Here is a 22,939-nt window from a genome sequence, read left to right as displayed (position 1 = left end):
TCTTTTTATGGCAATGTCCCTTTAACATAACTTTGTAAGACTGAAGCAGACATTTCTCAAAATACGGTAAACGATCACAGACAGATTTAGCCATGTCGGAGTCAAGTCAATCTGACTTTGTTAAAGAGAGATCAATAGTGCCCCTGAGTTTGCCAAAGAATAGTAACAAGAAAACCATGGTAGTACATCACGAGGAGTGATACTACATATGGGGGAGGATGCGGGTGGGTTAACCATGCTACTATAAGATTGGTCAATTCATGTGGCTTTATTTCCTGTTGTCTAGAACTGCCCAGATACTTTACTGTGCATGTTAAACCACACCTATCACATCAACCTACCATGCTTGTATCCATGGACCCAATTATAATGATCATCATTTGGCAGTCATATCAGCAAGCCCCGCCCATTGCGATATTAGCAGAGCTGTAGAAACACTTACCTGAGCAGGGATAATGTAATCTGCCACATCCCAGATCCGGACTCCCAGTTCGGATGTATTGGTCACCGCTATGCCTTTCACCTTCGTAGTCACAGAGCTGACCACAGAATCAAACTCCTGGTAACCCTTTTCCCACACAAAGACCCACCTGCAAAACATACAAAATACAAGTAAGTCCTCTCCTTGAAAAGCCAGAGGACATCCCCATGTGACCAGGACAACTGTCATCATCAACAGGGCAGTTTCTTTAACTATATGTAAGCATTTCATTGAGCATCAACATGCCAACTTCCAGCGGTTTCAAAGAACTTTAAGAAACTAAGCTCACAGAAATTTCTAGAGCAATAACAAGTGAGACAGTGGCAGGGAGCACACATATACATAATATACACATAATATATATATATATACATACACACACACACACACACACACACACACATATACATACACACACACATATATATATATATATACACACACACATACACACACATATACTACTAATATAAAGGAAGAACTTTGAACCTTTGAGGCGGGTAAACTTGGGAACCACAGCGCCAATCCACACACCCGATACATCGTTGTAATCGCCAGGGTGTGCAGATGGACATAGGCTATATAAACTTAATAAATATACGTCATTTCAAAAATTTACCCCCAAAAAAAAGTAGTCCCTTGGAAGAAGCGCTGGCCGCGACGTGCGTGCTGACGTTAGGAGCGCGGGGAGGACCGGTGGACATGAGCGCGGAGAGGAGCGGTGAGGAGCGGCGGACAGGCGGTGAGGAGCGGCGGACAGGCGGGGAGGAGCGGCGGACAGGCGGGGAGGAGCGGCGGACAGGCGGTGAGGAGCGGCGGACAGGCGGTGAGGAGCGGCGGACAGGCGGTGAGGAGCGGCGGACAGGCGGTGAGAAGCGGCGGACAGGCGGGGAGGAGCGGCGGACAGGTGGGGAGGAGCGGCGGACAGGCGGGGAGGAGCGGCGAGCGGCGGATGAGGTATGTTATTTATTTAGGAGCAGTGAGTGGCGTCAAAATACAAAAGCAAACCTTACATTAAATGAAACAAAAATGACAATTGTGTGCCAACAAAATAAAAGAGGAAGCAAATGGTGCATTACAAAAGTGAGCCAAACGGTGCATTACAGGAGGAAAAAGTGACGTGTGCAGGTTACAAAAGCGTACAAAGTAAACATAGAGGTATAATACTGCAATATATGGAGGAAGGCTCCGGGGGACCCACGGACAACGTCGGGACGGGCTGCTTATATATATATCGCCACACTGTAGTTATAGTTAGGGTTTCCAAAGATGGGAATTCCTCTATTTGCCCCTTAATAACTTTGCATCCGTTTGATAAATCTCTGTCAAACTTTCCCCCCGTTAATTGGCAGAGCATGGAAAGTTTTGCAACGTCTGGTCAAGGGGTGCTAAGAAAAAAGGGGGGATCCCAAAACCTTTTGACCCCAGTGCATTTTACATAGACTGTATTGGACATAGAAGTGAAACAGCTGATCAGAATGTTTCCCAGCAATGTACATACGACTATGTAAATGATCCTTTTTGCAATTGCAAGTGATGCTATGTAGTTAAAAGGGACAAAAAAACAGTGATATCTGTATTGCACAATACAACTAAAAGTAGCAAGGATGTCCCAAATTATTATTTTTTTAAACTAGATTGCATATGTAACGTTTCAGATTTACTACATGACAACTGAAAGACCCATTTATGGTCCTATGCTAATAGAAACCTATAAACAAATACAGGGCAAATAGAATATATCTTAATCTAAGTAAGTTTTCTTTGCATGCGCTCTGACTCACAAAATAAAACTGTGCCCAACATGCAAAACAAAGTTCAGTCATGTTGAGTGCAGTGTCATACAGTAGTGAGAGTTGTACAGTGTAGTGTCCTACAACTGAGTGCCATTATTTGTGAAGACACAATGCATGGTAGATTGGCGAGTATTGTTAGTGTTGTCTGGTTAGAGAGCTGAAAAGAATGCGTGAGCTACTAATAATAATTTGGAGGTGTTGGATGAAATGTAAACTAAAGCTATAGCTATAACTTTAGAATTTTTATGGCAGCATATCAATCTGGGTTTATTTATCAAGTACAATTATCACCATAACTCCCACCAATGTGTTTCAACCAGAAAGGTCTTGCTCAAGGTAATGTGAGTTCATTGTCACTTTCCACTTTATATACCAACTCCCATTCTAGCCCATTATGAGAGTTGTAGTTTACACAACTTTAAAATCAATTGTCATTATTTTTCTCTCTTATTTCCCCTTTGATCCCTGATTAATCCTAGTCTATTACAGTATCATACACTTTCAGCTAAAGTATATTGTGGAGCTATAGGGGACTAGTCTATATCTTGTGGTGTTTCAGAGTAGTCCTTTTATCGTTGTTTCTATTTTAGCGTCACTAAAATATGGTCGACAGGCTGCCCCCTTCCAATCCACTGTGAACAGATAGACGAGATTTTATGATATACAAACTGCTGCCCTTTATCTGGGGCTATCAGCGTTTCCTCTTTGTAACAGTGTCCGCTGAGGCCTTGTAGTTTGTCAGACACCAAATGCACAAACATGAAACTCTTCACCACACTTGAAGCGTAAAATCTAGTAACCCCGGCAGACAGGGCACAACAAACTCTGTTCAGTGGCAGAGGGCTTGTATGAATCTGCCTCACTTCATTCTCAGACCATCTCACAACAGGATTTGTGCAGTGTTGGACTAAGAAATACAAATGGCCAAGAGCACAGATTAGAACTTTGACCTGCAAATCATTAGTCGGGACATGTAAAGGTTTTCAAGTGAACTTCGGTCACAATCAGTCAACTGGGACCTGGAGTTCCCCCTGGAGTGGTGTTCAGATTCAGTAAAATATTTGGGTGTGCATTTACACCTCGAGTCAGACCAGATCATCCGGCGTAACTATGGAGTGGCTATTTCCAAACTGGAGGCACAAATAGACACATGGCTTAGGCTCTCACTGTCCATAGCGGGTCAGGCTGCCCTCATAAAGATGAATATCTTGCCGAAATCTTTATATCTATTCCAGAATATACCGATCCCACTCACAAATACATTTTTTAGCACGCTTCGCTCCCACTTAGCCAAGCTAGTATGGGGCAACAGAAAGCTCAGGGAGCGCTGGCAGGTCATGATGCTCCCCTGCAACAGAGGAGGATATGGAGTCCCAGATCTGAAGCTGTATTATTTAATAGCGCAATGCAGCTTTTCGTAACCATGGTACCACCCGGATGCTAGGATCCCATTCCTGAGGCCGGAATCAGATTTTGTTCTCCCGGACACGTTGGCCACCGTTCTGCCCACGGGGATACCTAGAGACATACAGCCGGTTTCAACCACCAGTTGGGCCTAGACCAAACTGGGTGGCATCACGAACACTCCGACACTCTACTCCTCAGCATTTCCACTCCTGAATGCTAAATGGCTGCCCATTACTGGTGAAAATTGGTACAAAAAACTTGCACTAAATTTAGCATCGCCAAGATGGGCGACTTTTATCCAGGGGCCACATTTTTGACCCGGATGACGAGTCCGCATTCCCTGACCTCATATTTATGGACAGATTTGTATTGCTGAGACTACGCTCCGCATTGCGGGCAACGCTCCCGGACTATCCACTTCAACCTGCATCCTCCCCCCACGTACGTTAGTGATAGATAGTAGTAGAGAGGTTCATATCATGTCCCAGCTCTACAGGGCGTGTGCAGACATTATCCCAATGAATGAGGACAAGATACGCAGTGACTGGGAGGCGGTCATGGGCAATCCTATAACGGACGAACAATGGGCTGTATGTTGTGCAGTCACAAACAATGTCTCCCTAAACAGTTGACACAAACTGATCCACTTCAAGTTCATACGCCAAATGTACATCACCCCCTCTAAAGCACACAGGATGAACCGCAATAGATCACATTGTTGTCAGAGATGCAATTCCCCACACGCCGACTTTGCCCACCTGGCATGGACATGCCCAGGCATACACACCTACTGGACTGGCATGCACAAAACGCCAAGCAGTATGATTAAGATGCCGATAGTACCTATTCCAGAGATCGCCTTACAAGGTTATGTAATCCAATTCCCCCAGAAAGTCCGTAGGTTTGTTGCTATTTGTTTATTGTTAGCTAAGAGCGAAGTCGCAATACACTGGGGAAGCAGGCATTTGCCTAAGATCAAGAGCTGGCTTCACAGCTTGGCATCATGCTCTATGAAGAGTGAGCTAAATGCCAACACTGTCCCTCCCTCCTCAAGACCAAAAGATATCTGGGGTCCTTTCAGATCCTTCCTGTTCTCTCAACAGACAGATCCCCCCACGCTGCAGAAGCAAGGCATTGCCCCGACAGGGGTGGGGTAGGAGGGCGTGGGAAGCGCACCACTTTTAACACCAATATGATTATACAGTTTCCCAGGTGCAGGGATTATTCTGCGTCAGGATACAGGGTTAACAGGACTGTCAATAAAGCATTCATAGTTATGGGAAATTATGGGTTGCTTGAGATGGACAGATCGAGAATTGCTGCTTTGATGTACGATTTATAACATTTCTTTAACTGTGTTTGCAGGATAACCATGTTAGCTTACCATATTCCCATGTATATATTGAATTGTGAATGAACTGCATCGCTTCAGTTTGTTAGGAAAATGCTAAATAAAGTAAAAATAAAAAAAAACTTCGGTCACAATCAGCCATTCATTCATTAGATGTAAAACTAGTGGCCCTTATGCTGGTCAAAGAGTGCAGCGTATGGTCACCAACACCTCTAAACAGCATCATTTGGACCGTATCCACAGTTAACGTATGTATCAGATATGCATACATGTGTATATACATACACACAAAGTTTGGTTTGCCAGCGGTAACACATAATAACCTCGGACCACCTTTCGTAGATACTCATTCCAAAAAATTACAATCAAACTGGTGGTGACATGTGGATTTTTCAAAGATTGATCAAAAAGGACATCCCTACAGCTTGGTTTTCAAATAAAAATAACGCACAGGTGTTTGGTATGTACTTTATCACAGTTTGAGCCTTTGGGATGTTTTGTTTCCAAATAGAAAATGTACCAGGATCCAAATCTTCTTAAAGCTTTAGTTTTGTCGCTTCTGGTAGGAGGTTCTTGATGGAGCAGAGTTATGCACTTGATTGAAATATTTAGCAATCAGCTGACTAAAGTATGCTTTTCTCGTGGATTTGACATACACAATTGATGGCCGTTTGCACAACCAAGCCTGTTACACAGTTAAATTGTGTCCCTCCCTTCAATTTAATTCATCAATTTAGCTCCAGTTCCTAAAACGTGCATTTGTATTGCACCTGCAGGCTACACATTAATCGTATTTCTTGATACGTGTGGTTGTTTGCTTCAGTAAACAGTCAATCTATCCCTGGTTTCATTAAAAAAAACTGAAAAGTGTATCCTTTCATTCTTAAAAGTAGCTTTATGTAGTTGATCCCGAAGCAGGTTATCTCTGAAATTAAGGGGCACGCATAGTACTTGCTACTGTATTATTACTCTTATGGTCCGCTGTGCTATATCCTGTTGTGAACCACACACATTATTATCCGTATGCGGAAATGAAATGGTCTTCTACTTTTTCAACAATTCACTTTCGGGGTTTTTTAAGATTTTGCTTACAGACCTACATATTTGAAAATTTGCTTCAAATATACTATTTCACCTAAAGTGCCTGTCAGCAATGTCCTTCATGCAAAAAAGATAAATACAGATAAAAAATAAAAAATGCAGACTGCCTTCATGTTGGCAGCACGCTGTTAGCCACCATGGGCTTCCTGAAAAGAGCCCTCTCTAAATATTCTACCATGACTCTGATTGCAATGTCTAGATTAGCAATAATCGGGACACTAAAGTAATAGGTGGAGCACAGATTCTGTGTTCTATTTAGCACCTCCATGAAGACCTTACATGACTACTCATCTCCAACCCAAGCACAGGTGTGAAAAATCATCAATTGCCATGAAGATAAGTAATTTAAGAAAAATATCATAGCCACAGCCTTGTTTTATCATAGTAGAAGTGAAATCTATATTTTCAGCCATTGAGTTTTTGAAAATTGTCAGATCTACTGCATTAAGCCAGGGCTGGTGGCTAATTGATCGATCCCTGATTTCACTGCAGGGATCAGTGTTTGAGCAGTGGTCACAGATTCATATTACAGCGGGGTTTCATTCTTTCAAGGTTGACAACATGAGTATTATTGAGTTAGGCGACAATAAGCATCTGTTATTGGTCAACAGCACTAAGACTCCTCATGGGGGATGTGTGCTTTCCAAATACCATTGTTTGGCTTTTTATGCTCACTTAAGTTTCAACTTGCAACCCAGAAGTGCTGAGGCAGAGCCAATCATACAATTAAGGACTATGCTTCAACGTTATCACAATTTCAGGTGCAAGACCTATCACTACTTCTATGGTAGACCATCTGGACTTCATGTGTGATCCTAGCATGACTGAATGCTAATAATTCAGTCACTGTTATGTTATGTTATAGGTGGTTTTGTAGCGCGCTCAATTACTCTTCAGTATCCTGGCGCGACATAAAATGAAATCTAAACCATTCCTACCAACCTTTCACAGTTAAAACACTAAGATAATTGACCCTTATCCATCCTTATTTTTACAGGTGATTCTGGAATATGAATGACACTTGTTGACTTCTTCCAGCTTGCCAGTGGTAACACAATAACCTCTGACCACTTTTCAGAGATGATTACAACAGGTAGCTGCAGTGATGCCAAGTTGCCCCATGTCATGTGTGACACTTCTGGCCAGTGTGAGCTTTTTATCTAGTCACTCTGCAATCTGGAACTTGTAGTTTTATTTTTTCCCCATTTTTAGTGTGCACCATTAAGTCTCTGTATGGGAGTGCTCTTTTATAATAAGCCATTACTGGATAACACTATATTTGACATAGTATTTCTATGCACACGTGTGACTGATTGCCCCAGAGCTCTACCAGGGTTTCAGAGGCAAGTTGGAGAACGCCAATCGTACATCAATAAATTCCCATAATGTTGCTAGAAACAAAAGGTGAGAATATTCCCTCAGTTAATGCATAGATTAGTAAAATTATGCGCAAATTAGAATACTGTATTTCAGGCCAATTCATCCTTTGAGTGATTTGTACCATCTCTGCACATATAAAACAAACACACAGAAGAGGTCAGAGTCACTGATAGATGACACTTACAATTTCTGCAAGTTCAAAGGGAAACTAGCTTAGTTACTACCTGGTCAGGTAAAGAGGTACAACAAGGTGGACCTTCAAAAATTCTTCTCAACAATGCAAGCAGGCATAGAGACATTTCTGCCCCTAGAAAAGGTAATGGCTATAAGATCCTTTGTTTGCTGCCACACCTGTACTCTGCTATAGACGCCCACCAACCTTGGGGTCAGGAAACTCTGTTGCTCCAGTGCCCGCACGGCCGCCCGCAATCCTGCTCACGGTCTCCTCCCGCCGCCGCAGCTCTCCAACAGCCGAGCGCGGCCGCAGTGCGGGGGGAGACCAAAGGAGGACTACGACACCCAGGGGCCTCAGCGGCCGGAAGCCGCGAATACCTGCGCCAGGAGGCGCATAAATTACAGGTCAGCCCCCGCGTCGCGGGACCGCGCGCGGGCGTGCGACGGGCTAAGCCCGGGCAAAGGGCGGGCCCGTTTCAGCCCGTTCCAGACTGATCCAGGCTGGGCTGGGCCACCTCCCTTGGTTCCTATTTCCAGAAGCTGTATTCCTCTTGCAAAGGTATTGACTTTTTGGACATTTGTGTAATCTGGAACTTGAACTTGATATTTCGCAATCATGACGAGGGGCTCCAGAAGTAAGACTGCAAAAAATACCGCTGCGTTTACAGGTCCTATTGACCTGTTTATCTCTAAAACTACTGAGGCCATTAATCAAAATATTACCCTACTAGAACGAAGGGTGTCTCAGGACCTTGCGATCGCCCGGAGATCCTCTATGGGCCTTATCGCAGCTGCTGTTACCCCGCTTCCATCAACCTCTCCCATCCAAATCCTACTACAGTCTGGTGTATCAGCCCAAGTTCACTCCATTCCAAGTGCTGTTGATCTATCAGCCACCAACCTGTCGTTGGACTCTGACACAACAGGGAGCTTAGAGAATACCCCGGACCATGAGCAGATCTTATTAGAAGATTCAGAACAAGTAACCCGGCTTAAGGGGGTTAGAGAAGGTGCAGTCCCAAAACAAATACAACCTCATAAACAAGCATTTACAATGCAACGGTCTCGCCTTTGCAAAAGTTAGCGCTTTTGGCATTGTAAATGACAAATGTTTTATTTATGTGTTGGTTTTGGAAACAGATAAATAAATGGCATTGTCATGAGCAGTAGAGAGTGAGTAGTAGAGAGTGAGTAGTAGAGAGAGTAGTAGAGAGAGTAATAGTGAGTAGTAGAGAGTGAGTAGAGAGTAGTAAGTGAGTAGTAGAGTGTGTAGTAGAGAGTAGTGAGTGTGTAGTAGAGAGTAGTGAGTGTGTAGTAGAGACTAGTGAGTGTGTAGTAGAGAGTGTGTAGTAGAGAGTGTGTAGTAGAGAGTGTGTAGTAGAGAGTGTGTAGTAGAGAGTGTGTAGTAGAGAGTGAGCAGTAGAGACTAGTGAGTGTGTAGTAGAGTGGTGAGTGTGTAGTAGAGTGGTGAGTGTGTAGTAGAGTGTGTAGTAGAGTGTGTAGGAGAATGTGTAGTAGGGAGTGTAGTAGAGTGTGTAGTAGAGAGTGTGTAGTAGAGAGTAGTGAGTGTGTAGTAGAGAGTGTGTAATACAGAATGTGAAGTAGAGAGATTGAAGTAGAGAGATTGAAGTAGAGAGATTGAGGTAGAGAGATTGAAGTAGAGAGTGTGGAGTAGAGAGTGTGGAGTAGAGAGTGGAGAGTCTGTAGTAGAGTGTAGTAGAAAGTAGTGAGTGTGTAGTAGAGTAGTAGAGAATGTGTAGTAGAGAGTAGTAGAGGGTGTGTAGTAGAGTGTGTAGTAGAGCGTGTGTGTAGCAGAGTGTGTAGTAGAGTGTAGTAGAGTGTAGTAGAGTGTGTAGTGTAGAGTGTGTAGTAGAGAGTGTGTAGTAGAGAGTGTGTAATGTAGAGTGTGTAATGTAGAGTGTGTAGTAGAGTGTGTAGTAGAGTGTGTAGTAGAGTGTGTAGTAGAGTGTGTAGTAGAGTGTGTAGTAGAGAGTGTAGTAAGTAGTGACTGTAGTAGATAGTGTGTAGTAGAGAGTGTCTAGTATAGAGTGTGTCGAAGAGAGTAGTGGCTGTAGTAGTGAGTGTGTAGTGAGTGTGTAGTAGAGTGTGTAGTAGAGAGTAGTGACTGTAGTAGAGAGTGTGTAGTAGTGTGTAGTAGAGAGTAGTGACTGTAGTAGAGTGTGTAGTACAGTGTGTAGTAGAGAGTAGTGACTGTAGTAGATAGTGTGTAGTAGAGAGTGTCTAGTATAGAGTGTGTCGAAGAGAGTAGTGGCTGTAGTAGTGAGTGTGTAGTGAGTGTGTAGTAGAGAGTAGTGACTGTAGTAGAGAGTGGGTAGTAGTGTGTAGTAGAGAGTAGTGACTGTAGTAGAGTGTAGTACAGTGTGTAGTAGAGAGTAGCGACTGTAGTAGAGAGTGTGTAGTAGAGTGTGTAGTAGAGAGTGTGTAGTAGAGTGTGTAGTAGAGAGTAGAGTGCGTAGCAGAGAGTAGTGACTGTAGTAGAGAGTGTGTAGTAGAGTGTGTAGTAGAGAGTGTGTAGTAGAGTGTAGTAGAGAGTAGAGTGCGTAGCAGAGAGTAGTGACTGTAGTAGAGAGTGTGTAGCAGAATGTGTAGTAGAGAGTAGTGACTGTAGTAGGGAGTGTGTAGTAGAGAGTAGTGACTGTAGTAGAGAGTGTGTAGTAGAGAGTGTGTAGTAGAGAGTGTGCAGTGATTTGAGTTTTACATCAAATTAAAAACGGGAACGGAACAAACTCATCCTATACATTATTGTGGTAGGTGCCCACGCATATAGGGTTAAATGATGCGTTAGATGCCACAGGTCCCACCAACACGCTTCCTTTATGATAGGAGAATGCCCAACATCGCGGAGATTTGCTCTCTGCTCTTCCCAGATATTTGTATTTTCAAATGTATAATGTTATCCTGCTAAACGAAGACGATGCTCAAACTATAAAAGAAGAGGGGTTCACAGATATGTTAGTCCTTCCGGGCAAACGAAATGACCCAAAGAAAGATCAAGTGACAGTTTAGAGCTCCAAGTGAGTCTTAATAAAATCAGTGTCTGGAACGCATAGCATCAAAAAACGAGCGGGGCATCAAACTGCAGTGTCATTCAATCAAAGCTTCAAGGCTTCTGAGCGCTAGCCGAGAATTATTTTTTGTGAAGCACTAATCACTGTGGAAGGTGCCCCTGCTATCCCAGATGTGAGAAGTCAGTCTGATATGAAAATAAGCAGTATTTGGAATGAATGTATTTGGCAGGGGGAAGGTGGGGCGGCGCAAGACCGTACTGACGAGTGAACAGGAGCCATTTTGTACCGAGTGATTCTGCCTGTGTGCATGTAGACAAACCAGGCAGCAGCATGAGCATGTGATTCGGTAAAATAACAAGCATTTACAATGCAATGGTTTTGCCTTTGTTAAAGTTAGAGCTATTGGCATTGCTCTTGACACTCTGAAGCTCCACTCTGCATTCTGAAGCTCCACTCTGCACTCTGAAGCTCCACTCTGCACTCTGAAGCTCCACTCTGCACTCTGAAGCTCCACTCTGAAGCTCCACTCTGAAGCTCCACTCTGAAGCTCCACTCTGAAGCTGCACTCTGAAGCTGCACTCTGAAGCTGCACTCTGAAGCTGCACTCTGAAGCTGCACTCTGAAGCTGCACTCTGAAGCTCCACTCTGAAGCTCCACTCTGCACTCTGAAGCTCCACTCTGAATCTGCACTCTGAATCTGCACTCTGCACTATGAAGCTCCACTCTGAAGCTCCACTCTGCACTCTGAAGCTCCACTCTGAAGCTCCACTCTGAAGCTCCACTCTGAAGCTCCACTCTGAAGCTCCACTCTGAAGCTCCACTCTGAAGCTCCACTCTGAAGCTCCACTCTGAAGCTCCACTCTGAAGCTCCACTCTGAAGCTCCACTCTGAAGCTCCACTCTGCACTCTGAAGCTCCACTCTGAAGCTCCACTCTGCACTCTGAAGCTCCACTCTGAAGCTCCACTCTGCACTCTGAAGCTCCACTCTGAAGCTCCACTCTGCACTCTGAAGCTCCACTCTGAAGCTCCACTCTGCACTCTGAAGCTCCACTCTGAAGCTCCACTCTGCACTCTGAAGCTCCACTCTGAAGCTCCACTCTGCACTCTGAAGCTCCACTCTGAAGCTCCACTCTGCACTCTGAAGCTCCACTCTGCACTCTGAAGCTCCACTCTGAAGCTCCACTCTGCACTCTGAAGCTCCACTCTGCACTCTGAAGCTCCACTCTGCACTCTGAAGCTCCACTCTGAAGCTCCACTCTGCACTCTGAAGCTCCACTCTGAAGCTCCGCTCTGAAGCTCCACTCTGAAGCTCCACTCTGAAGCTCCACTCTGAAGCTCCACTCTGAAGCTCCACTCTGAAGCTCCACTCTGAAGCTCCACTCTGAAGCTCCACTCTGAAGCTCCACTCTGAAGCTCCACTCTGAAGCTCCACTCTGAAGCTCCACTCTGAAGCTCCACTCTGAAGCTCCACTCTGAAGCTCCACTCTGAAGCTCCACTCTGAAGCTCCACTCTGCACTCTGAAGCTCCGCTCTGAAGCTCCACTCTGAAGCTCCACTCTGAAGCTCCACTCTGAAGCTCCGCTCTGAAGCTCCACTCTGAAGCTCCACTCTGAAGCTCCACTCTGAAGCTCCACTCTGCACTCTGAAGCTCCGCTCTGAAGCTCCACTCTGAAGCTCCACTCTGAAGCTCCACTCTGAAGCTCCACTCTGAAGCTCCACTCTGAAGCTCCACTCTGAAGCTCCACTCTGAAGCTCCACTCTGAAGCTCCACTCTGAAGCTCCACTCTGCACTCTGAAGCTCCACTCTGCACTCTGAAGCTCCACTCTGAAGCTCCACTCTGCACTCTGAAGCTCCACTCTGCACTCTGAAGCTCCACTCTGCACTCTGAAGCTCCACTCTGCACTCTGAAGCTCCACTCTGCACTCTGAAGCTCCACTCTGCACTCTGAAGCTCCACTCTGAAGCTCCACTCTGCACTCTGAAGCTCCACTCTGCACTCTGAAGCTCCACTCTGAAGCTCCACTCTGCACTCTGAAGCTCCACTCTGCACTCTGAAGCTCCACTCTGAAGCTCCACTCTGCACTCTGAAGCTCCACTTTGCACTCTGAAGCTCCACTCTGAAGCTCCACTCTGAAGCTCCACTCTGAAGCTCCACTCTGCACTCTGAAGCTCCACTCTGCACTCTGAAGCTCCACTCTGCACTCTGAAGCTCCACTCTGCACTCTGAAGCTCCACTCTGAAGCTCCACTCTGCACTCTGAAGCTCCACTCTGAAGCTCCACTCTGAAGCTCCGCTCTGAAGCTCCACTCTGAAGCTCCGCTCTGAAGCTCCACTCTGAAGCTCCGCTCTGAAGCTCCGCTCTGCACTCTGAAGCTCCGCTCTGAAGCTCCACTCTGCACTCTGAAGCTCCGCTCTGAAGCTCCACTCTGCACTCTGAAGCTCCGCTCTGAAGCTCCACTCTGCACTCTGAAGCTCCGCTCTGAAGCTCCACTCTGCACTCTGAAGCTCCGCTCTGAAGCTCCACTCTGAAGCTCCGCTCTGAAGCTCCACTCTGAAGCTCCACTCTGAAGCTCCACTCTGAAGCTCCACTCTGAAGCTCCACTCTGAAGCTCCACTCTGAAGCTCCACTCTGAAGCTCCACTCTGAAGCTCCACTCTGAAGCTCCACTCTGAAGCTCCACTCTGAAGCTCCACTCTGAAGCTCCACTCTGAAGCTCCACTCTCCACTCTGAAGCTCCACTCTGCACTCTGAAGCTCCACTCTGCACTCTGAAGCTCCACTCTGCACTCTGAAGCTCCACTCTGCACTCTGAAGCTCCACTCTGCACTCTGAAGCTCCACTCTGAAGCTCCACTCTGAAGCTCCACTCTGAAGCTCCACTCTGAAGCTCCACTCTGAAGCTCCACTCTGAAGCTCCACTCTGAAGCTCCACTCTGAAGCTCCACTCTGAAGCTCCACTCTGAAGCTCCACTCTGCACTCTGAAGCTCCACTCTGCACTCTGAAGCTCCACTCTGAAGCTCCGAAGCTCCACTCTGAAGCTCCGAAGCTCCACTCTGAAGCTCCACTCTGCACTCTGAAGCTCCACTCTGAAGCTCCACTCTGAAGCTCCACTCGGAAGCTCCACTCGGAAGCTCCACTCGGAAGCTCCACTCGGAAGCTCCACTCGGAAGCTCCACTCGGAAGCTCCACTCGGAAGCTCCACTCGGAAGGGGCAAAGATCGGAGCATCACGGAACTAAAACAAATATAAACAAGGCAGTGAGTGCAGCACCGCCTTAGCAGTGGGATAGCAGCCTTGATAACATCGGAGCAGACCCTGCGCCCGGCCTCAAAACAATAAAGGCAACTCTAGAATGCAGATTTACCTGTATCCCGCAAGTGATGTACGCAGATGGGAAAGAAACAAATAGCAACCTTGGAGAGCTGGCGGGGCAGGCAAACACAGCATCGGGAGACGCAATATAAATAAAATAACAGCTAGTATCAAATTATACAAAAGCCCAACGTAACGAATTGCTCAAAAAAGTCAAACATCATGTGTACATGAAGACGCAATATAAATAAAAAAAAAAAAACAGCCACCAACAGATTAAAGAAAAGCCCCTCCATAGCGGATCGGTAAATAAACTCCAAACGCATCTGTTTATGCAGCATCACACAACCCACATGCCCGTAATATTAAACAAAAAAGTCCAGAGGCAATAATTATCAAGAAATAAAGATTATTTCAAAGTTACCTTGGCGGGGCTTGCTGGGCTTGCTTGTGTGCTTCCCAGAGAGACAGGAGATTGGGAAACGCGCGCGCGCGGCCGGCGCCGATCGCTTTCCAGAGCGTGCGCGTGACATCTCCTGTCTCCTGGGAAGCATAGCCGATGACTATAGTATCGCGCCTGCGCGATGCGCATATGGCTTCGCCATATGCATCGCAGGCGCGAGACCTAAAAAGGGAATAACTCCAAATTATACTATAATACTAATAATAAGAAAGGGTCCACTATACCATCTTCTAAGAACGTTACTTCGAGTGTTACTTGTGTACCATCTGCTAAATCTAACCTACATGTGGATAACGCCCAAGAGGTTGGCTTTAGCCTGCTTGACAGTGACACCTCGCAGCTATTTGCTAGATTCAGGGATTTATTAAAATACCATCTTCAACCCCTGGAACGGAGTATTATGGCAATAGAAAAACAACTTGCCATACTCCTGGTCAAATTACCTAGCCAAACTATGAAGGGAAATGCTAAATCTGGAGGGGTCTCGACAGTGGTCAATTCTGGGGTTACACTAGCTAACCCAGATAGACCACATGTTATGACCATAGCGAAACCTAAATCAAAAGAGCCATCAACATCTATAACTCCAGCATTGAAAAATTGCGAAAAAAATAAGCCTAAAGCAAATTCCCTATCCCAGTCAACCCCACCCTGTCAGCAAAATTCTTCCCTTTCCCCCCCCAGTAGTCTCACTAACAACTGTCAACCAGACCATGACTAAAGTGTCTTCACAGCCATCACAAACCAAACCCCCAGTGCCCCCAAAATCAAATCTTACTGAGGGCAAGAGGGGGCCCAGAAACAAACGTCCAGTTCATTTGTCACCCGAGGTCTCCCCATTCACGGTGATTCTAACGGGAGTACCCGAACTAACAGTAGGAACAGATGAACCCTCCTGGTCCCTCATGAATAAAATCCTTCAATGGCTTAGTATTAAACAGGCCAATACTGCCACCAATTACCAGTAGAATATCATCTGTCCGTAGAGTATCTTGGGTGGGGGCTAGTCCGAAGAATATTCAGGAGGATTGTGTCATTGTTACTTGTGAAGACGCATCCACCGTGAATCACATTTGTTCGTGGCCAGATTTGGAGAAGAAAAGGGGAATCGATACCCATCGACTCTCCTTTTTTTACCCACCTGTATATAACTATCATTCCCCAATACCACCACCTAATTGGGTTTTACCTCCGGAACAACTATGGAACTATGGAGGTCCCTGGATGACCCAAAAGTGCAGGAATAGGGAATGGGTACCTCGTCCCTGGTATTCCAATAAAGGCCACCCTATGGGTGACGGGTGGCGAGGTATCCACACTAACAACAGATTTGACTGTTTGGAGATGGTCGATTGACCTTATGCCCCACCATCATTAAGCACATATGCCACCAGGCAGCCAGGGTCTGCTGCACGTGTGCAACTAGTTCACGATAATGTCTTATCAGTTCCCTCATTGGATTACGTTCCCCCCGTTGAACAAGTGGTTATATGGGAGGACTTTACACAGTAAGGCAGCTCCACAGAATCTCTTTCTCCTAAAACTATCCCATGTAATATCCAAACCCCCTTCTGTAGGTCTGCAGTTGGGTACCCATGGAAAGGCGCTTCATGCACCAGTATCGAAGCGTGTGTGTCCCATGATGCCCCTAGTTTTGTCCTAGGAGAGAGCTCTAAGGAAGTCAACCTGACCACACCCCGCGTCATACAGTCGGAGCAAGTTGCTTATGGTCCCACTGAGTCTACCGGCCTTACTCTTATTTCCTGGAACATTGCCGGTATTGCAGGGAAACTAGACACCCCATTCTGGTCTAAGTTTATAGGGGAAGGATTTGATATAATCCTCCTCCAAGAAACTTGGTGCCTTGAACAATTAAATATAGAAGGCTACTCATCCCATTGCCTTAACGCCACTAAATCCAGTTCAGGCAGGGCCAAGGGGGGACTTCTGCTACTTCGGTCTAATAAGATGTGTAACTGTACAATCAGAAGTAGCTCGATTGTGGGAACGCACAGCCAGATAGTGAGGATTGAATGTAGTAAGGGAATTGACCTGGTCCTTGTAAATTTTTATAATAACATTTTTGATGCTTCCAGAGGGAATATTTTATTCCCCCTGGAAAAGGAAATTGTAAGGGTTTTGGATATCTCCAACAGAAGGGCAGACGTTCTGTGGGCAGGGGACTTTAATCTGCAGCCATGCCACCTATCGAACGGGAATCCCTGCGGACTTGGAATGGAGTTGGTCAACTATAGGGGGAGTGCGGGTGAGGGAGAGGATTTTCTTCATTTTCCTCATTGTCAATATGGTTCAATTTTAAACAAACTGTTAATCAAACTAGATCTACACCTGTTAAGTTGTAATAAAAACAGTTTGAATGTTACCTGCCCTACCTTTACAGGGAGGGATGCTGGGACATTTATAGACCATATTTTGTTCTCCAGTACAGGAGACTTTTTAAATTTATATATCAGAGAGGAAAGTCTAAGCGACCACAATAGTATCTGTGTAACGCTTCCGGGACGAGGGGCAAAACAAGTGACTGGAGAAACATGTTCCACCGATTTAGTACCCATTAGACCAAACGGTCTGAGGATTAGATGGTCAGGAACAAACTATGGCCAAGCAGAGGGAAGTCATAGTTAGTTGTAAAACGGAAATCAATTATTGCTTAAAAAACGAAATAAATCCTGACTTCCTATTGTCGCAATTTACCAAAATTAATACCATTATTGATGGTATTTTTACTAAGACATCCCCTTCTAACAGAGCTATAAAACGGGGATGGTTTGATAAATTTTGTACAATTGCCCTGCGGGAATTGAAGAAGGCATTAGGTACCAAACCTAGAGATAGTAATGGAATAAAACATTTAAGGGTTAAATATAAAATGGCAATCTTGAACAGGAAAAAGGTTTTACAAAGCGAAGCCTGGGACAAGTTAAAGGAAGCAGCTGAGACCAAAAATTGCAAACTTTATTGGGAAACAATTAATAGCCCCTTTCTCAATACTGATGGTATCCCGGAATTAACTTCATATGTTGCATGTAATGATTGGATCATACATTTTACTAATATTTTTAACCCTGAAGGGACATCCCTAGATGTTTCAGTTACTGAGGCCTCATCTTGGATACCTCTACCCTTGGGAGTAACCCTGGAGGAGGGTCATGAAGGGCTCTTCAAAAGCAAGGGGGGGAAGGCCCCGGGCCCAGACGGGGTCCCCATTGATTTATTAAAAGCAGAACCAATCTTGTGGGCTCCTATTTTGGTGAGGACTTTTAACTGTGCAGCAGAAGGTACCATTCCCCCCTCCTGGGGCCAATCAGTTATTATTCCCCTATTCAAAAAAGGTAGTAAATCTGAGGCTTCCAATTATCGACCTATTTCTTTGTTGGACGCCTCAGTAAAGGTTATGAGCAGAATTCTGCTCAAAAGGCTAGAAACCTGGGCAACAGACTCTAATATTTTAACAAAAGTTCAATATGGCTTCAGGAAAGGCATGGGCACTCTGGAGCAATGTGTAAATCTGGACCTAATTTTTAATAAATATACTGTAGCAAAAAAGGGCAATCTTTTCCTATGTTTTGCTGATTTGAGCAGCGCGTTTGATTTAGTTAATCACGCTATTCTTTGGGAGGTTTTGATAGAGTCAGGGGCACCGAAAGAAATTGTCCATTTCCTGGCCAGGCTTTACGAGAAACTTTCTTGTAAGGTTCGTTATGGTAGCCTAGGCGAATGTACACCGTTCCTTAAAGTCTCTAGGGGAATTCGTCAGGGATGCGTATTGGCCCCTCTTTTATTTTCTCTTTTTATTAATAGTATTGATCGAAACCTGGCCGATATCCCAGCAGATGCTCCCCTGATAGGAGGTAAACTGGTCCCAATTTTATTATATGCGGACGACGCTGTTCTTTTATCCCGCACCCAGATTGGGCTACAGCGATTAATTGACAGTTTTATGTTATTTATTCAAAACAGGAAGCTCTGTGTGAACAAATCCAAGACTTATGTAATGTTGTGTGGGCAGTTTGCCAACAAATCGAAGCATAGTTTTTTCTTGGATAGTGATAAAATGACAAACGTTAAATCATTTTGTTACTTGGGAATTACTTTTACTAATGACGGATCGTGGACATCTGAGTTCGACGAATAAACAAAAGAAATCCAACTTGTGCTGGGGAGGTTGAGTGATCAAATAGATAATGAAGCACTCATTGTTTGTGAAAAAACCCCTCACACACCAACAGGCCCCTTGGTGTCATGCTTCATCATCGGGGTCTTCGCACCCCTCTATCGGGATGCGGCGTGCTGCGACCAACGGCTACGCGGGAGCACTACAGGTGTTGGCTATGTGTGGTGTCCAGTGTGTGGGTTATATTTATAAGTGAGTAGGGTGTGTGGTGAAAGTTAAAAAGTACCTGGCGCTAGAGTGAAAAAAAATTTTTTATTCTGTGCTCTGGCTGGTACTGTTAAAAGAAAGTGCAGGGCGAGGTCAGACCTGTTATATTGATGAACAGGACCTCTAGTGTGCTTTTTGTGTCGACATGTTTCGGAGACAAGCTCCTTCTTCAGGACAGGGGCACAAACTCCCTTCCCTACTCACGTCTTCTTTTACATAAAAAGTGTATTTACATAAAAAGTGAAAAAACATTTTAATCGGCTAAGTGTGCCTACAGCGGTCTGCTAGAGGCACAATGACCTGTAGAAAGACAAAAGGACAAAATATGTCACCTAATGGTTACCCATGTAGCGGGTAGTTCATGCAGGTGCAGTCACCTGGAACCTCACCATTTTGCTTATATTAAGCTTTGAAACGACTCACAACACAAACAACATAAAACACATAGGATACTAGGTTTTTACTGTAAGTTCTTTCATACTTCTGAAGCTTGATTTGTTGGCTTCATGAGCAAATGGGACGTCGGGGTATCTGCAGTGAAGAATGAGGCTTTTACAATTCATTCTGTTGCACTTACTTATTTAGATGGTTTTAGGTTCTTGTGGCCTAATGGTGTCTTTTTCGCTATTGATACTCACAGAATCAGGACGCTCTGGTCACCGTCTTACCCCGCACGCTGCTCCGCTGATGTGGAGACAGGTAGCGGTGATCGTTTATTTATAGCCCATTTCGTTAATTAGGCGGAAGCAAAAATCGTCCCATGTATGGGTATTCCGCTCTGTGACCATACAGGGCGTCTGTATGTTGCAGGCGAGGTAGCATGGGATCAGTGTCTGCGAGTGCCGCTGGTCGTTTGTGAGCATGCGCAACCTCTTTCCACTGATCTAAAGTACATGCTTACTCCGAAGTTGTCTATGCTTCGCACATGCGCAGCTCGTGTGCGCACACCAAGCTCCGTGGCTACAGTGCGCGTGTGAGGTCTGTAGAGTCCCGATCTTATCAAGGTCTGGACGGAGAGACTAGTGTGACGTACTATTGGCATTATGCTGATTGATAGAATCCAGGGTCGAAAAAGCAATGCCCTAATAAGCAGACTACCATTGATCTTTCCAGTGTGCGTGCTATGATTAGGATTATGGTGGCATGGTTGTGGTCCACGGCTGGACGATCGGTTAGATTTAGTATATGCCTGTGCAATGGACCATATGTATGATTTCAGAGTCTCAGATACTTGGTAAACGTGGTCCTATTATATCTAACCCACCGAACATCATTGTTTATAGTGGACAGTCATTATTTAGTGGACCCTTATACCGACACTTGACTCCATGGGACGTCATCGTTAAGCCCATGCAGATGGGTGCCCAGACGGAACACCCAACGTTGTTCCTTTTGAAAGAGGCCCACATCAGAGGGTAACTGTTCAATGATGGTCCATTTTAGATCGTTTACGCAGTGCTGGGAGGTCAGGAAATGAGCAGCCATTTTAGTAGTACTTTTTTTACAACGCACGTTACTCTTATGTTCATTCATTCGCGTTTTCATGGCTCGTGTGGTCATGCCCACATATTCCAGATTGCATGGGCATTTTATAAGATAGATCACATTCCTTGAATTACAATTTGTGAACCTTCTTTGTTCCCATGTTGAGCCATTGCTGAAGTTGAGTCTGGTACTTTTCGTGGTGAGATGACAGCTGCTGCAATTCCCGCATGGGTAATGTCCATGGATGCTCATTGTTGGTTGTGTGGGTACCATTGTTGTTTTCGGTCGGGTATTAACCAAAATGTCTTTGAGATTACGCCCCCTGCGGTGTGCGAACATCGGTTTTTCCAGGTTTAGTTCGCCGCATGTAAGTATTCTCCAATGCCTGTTAACTAATTTGGACACCTCATTGGACACTGTGTTGTACGTTGTGATACAGATGGGTCGTTTATTTTCAATAGGATCCTTGATTCGTTCCTCCAATAACGCCTCTCTGTTATTGTTTTTCGCCCTCTTGAACGCTTTGTTAATAATCCTGTTCGGATATTCACGTGATTTGAGTTTCTCTTTCAAATCTTCTGCCTGTTTTTTAAATTGGCATAAATCTGTACAATTACGCCTTAGGCGTAAAAACTGTCCATATGGCAAGTTTTCACACAGATGCCGGGGGTGAAAACTGTCGTACCTCAATAAACAGTTTCTAGAGGTTGGCTTGAAGTGAGTCGTGGTTTTTAACATCCCTGCTTCCGCATAAATGTTGAGGTCCAGAAACACCAAGGACTGGTTTGAAATGGTGATTGTGAAATTCAAGAAAGCGTTCTGGTTATTGAGCCAATCCAAAAAAGTCATTGCGGACAGATGATCACCTTCCCATATGACCAGAATGTCGTCAATATACCTCTTCCAGCATTTTATCTTAGACCTGTATGGATTCTGTTCATGTAGGATTTTGCTTGTCTCAAGGTGGTGCACATAGAGACCAGCCAGGCTAGGAGCAAATGTGCTTCCCATGCTGGTCCCATGGCATTGTTGGTATATGGTGGTCTTATACTGAAAAAAGTTTTTTTGCAGTGCCAAGGAGATGCATTCCAAAACCAATCCTCGAGGAGTTTGGTACTTCCACGGTGTGGAGAAGAGCACCTCCTCAATTATTAGTAGTGTTTCATCATGAGGGAGGCTGGTGTACAGGCTCTCCACGTCGAGTGAAAGCAGTAGCTGTGTATTTGGATCAAAAGTTGTATCTTGTAGGAGTTGTAAAACGGCCTTGGTGTCTTTTAAGTAAGTACTGGTTGATTGTACTAGGGGTCTGAGTTCGACAACATCAGACTGAAAATGTTGCGGACTACCAGTAGTATATTTCGATTCGCTTCCAAACTTGGATTGAGAAGTATCCCAGATATGACCAACATATATAACATCCGTTGTGTTTCTTCCGCACTGTATGGGGCGGGTGTATGGGGCCATACTGAAGGCAAGAATTTAACAAGAGGGGGGAGAGAGAGAGTCAGTGGATTCGGCCTCCCTAGTTATATGAATAAACAAAGTAGAATCCACTCAGAGTGGTGGTGATCCCTAACAAGATGGGGAACACACAGTGTTGTATAAATGCCCCTCACACACCAACAGGCCCCTTGGTGTCATGCTTCATCATCGGGGCCTTCGCACCCCTCTACGGGATGCGGCGTGCTACGACTCGCGAATACGCAGGAGCACTTGAAAGTGAACTATGTGAGGGGGTGTGTCTACAAAAGTGTGAGTGAGGTGAGGTGAAAAATGGTTAAAAATACCTGGCGCGTGGGTGAAACAAATTTATTAAATCCCCGGCTGGTATTATTAAAAAAGTGCAAGGCGTGGTTGAAAAAATACAAATTAAGGTATTACAACCACTGTGAAAAGTGTCAACATGTTTCGGAACTCAGAGGCTCCTTCTTCAGGACAAGGATAGCACTTACCCTCCCCTTACTCACATGTAAATGTAAAAGTGTAAAATTTAATTACAACAATGTGTAATGTACCTAACAATGTTATATATGTAGGTGTGTGTCGTTGCGCCCAATTGGCGATGAAAACCTGTAAAGAAAAAGCATACATAAACACCCTGGTCTAAGATGCACAGGCCCTAGGAGAAGAAAACAACTTCTCAAAATACAACAGGGTCAATCCAAAAATAGTGGAACCCTGTAAAGAATGAAAAAATAAAAAATAAAAAATAAAGTACACACACAAGGACATAACACAACGCTCACGGATATGTATATGTATATATGTACAAACACAGAACACAGACTTAATCTCTACTCTGATGGAAATAGAGCACAAAAATAGATAATTTCACAGCTTACTTAAAGTTCTCAAAAATAAGACCTCATGAGCCTGTGCGTGTTATTGGGGGATCCTTCCTTTCTGTTCAGAAAATGACCTATAAAAACATTAATATATGGGATTCAATTTGTTGTAGGTACCAATGCACCAAAGCGCCAAACTCAAGCTCCTTTTTCTGACCCAAAACTCACGGTTACTGCAATGGCTAGTTGCCTGCCTTCCCTCAACGCGGCTCCG

At 44.8% G+C, this 22,939-nt stretch overlaps 1 protein-coding gene across 2 annotated transcripts in view; it reads right to left on the bottom strand.

Annotated features, from left to right (window-relative positions):
* The window catches only part of P2RX4 (purinergic receptor P2X 4), a 232,358-nt gene that overhangs the window by 123,315 nt on the left and 86,104 nt on the right, over positions 1-22,939 (bottom strand). For both annotated transcript variants that reach the window (XM_078667502.1, XM_078667503.1), the window contains exon 2: positions 443-590. In XM_078667502.1, coding sequence (XP_078523628.1) covers positions 443-590 — 148 coding nt within the window. The remainder of the gene's footprint in view (positions 1-442; positions 591-22,939) is intronic.

Source organism: Lissotriton helveticus, chromosome 11 (assembly GCF_964261635.1).
Source record: "Lissotriton helveticus chromosome 11, aLisHel1.1, whole genome shotgun sequence".
In the NCBI taxonomy this organism is placed as follows: Eukaryota; Metazoa; Chordata; class Amphibia; order Caudata; family Salamandridae; genus Lissotriton; species Lissotriton helveticus.
This window is presented reverse-complemented; position numbering and strand designations above follow the sequence as displayed.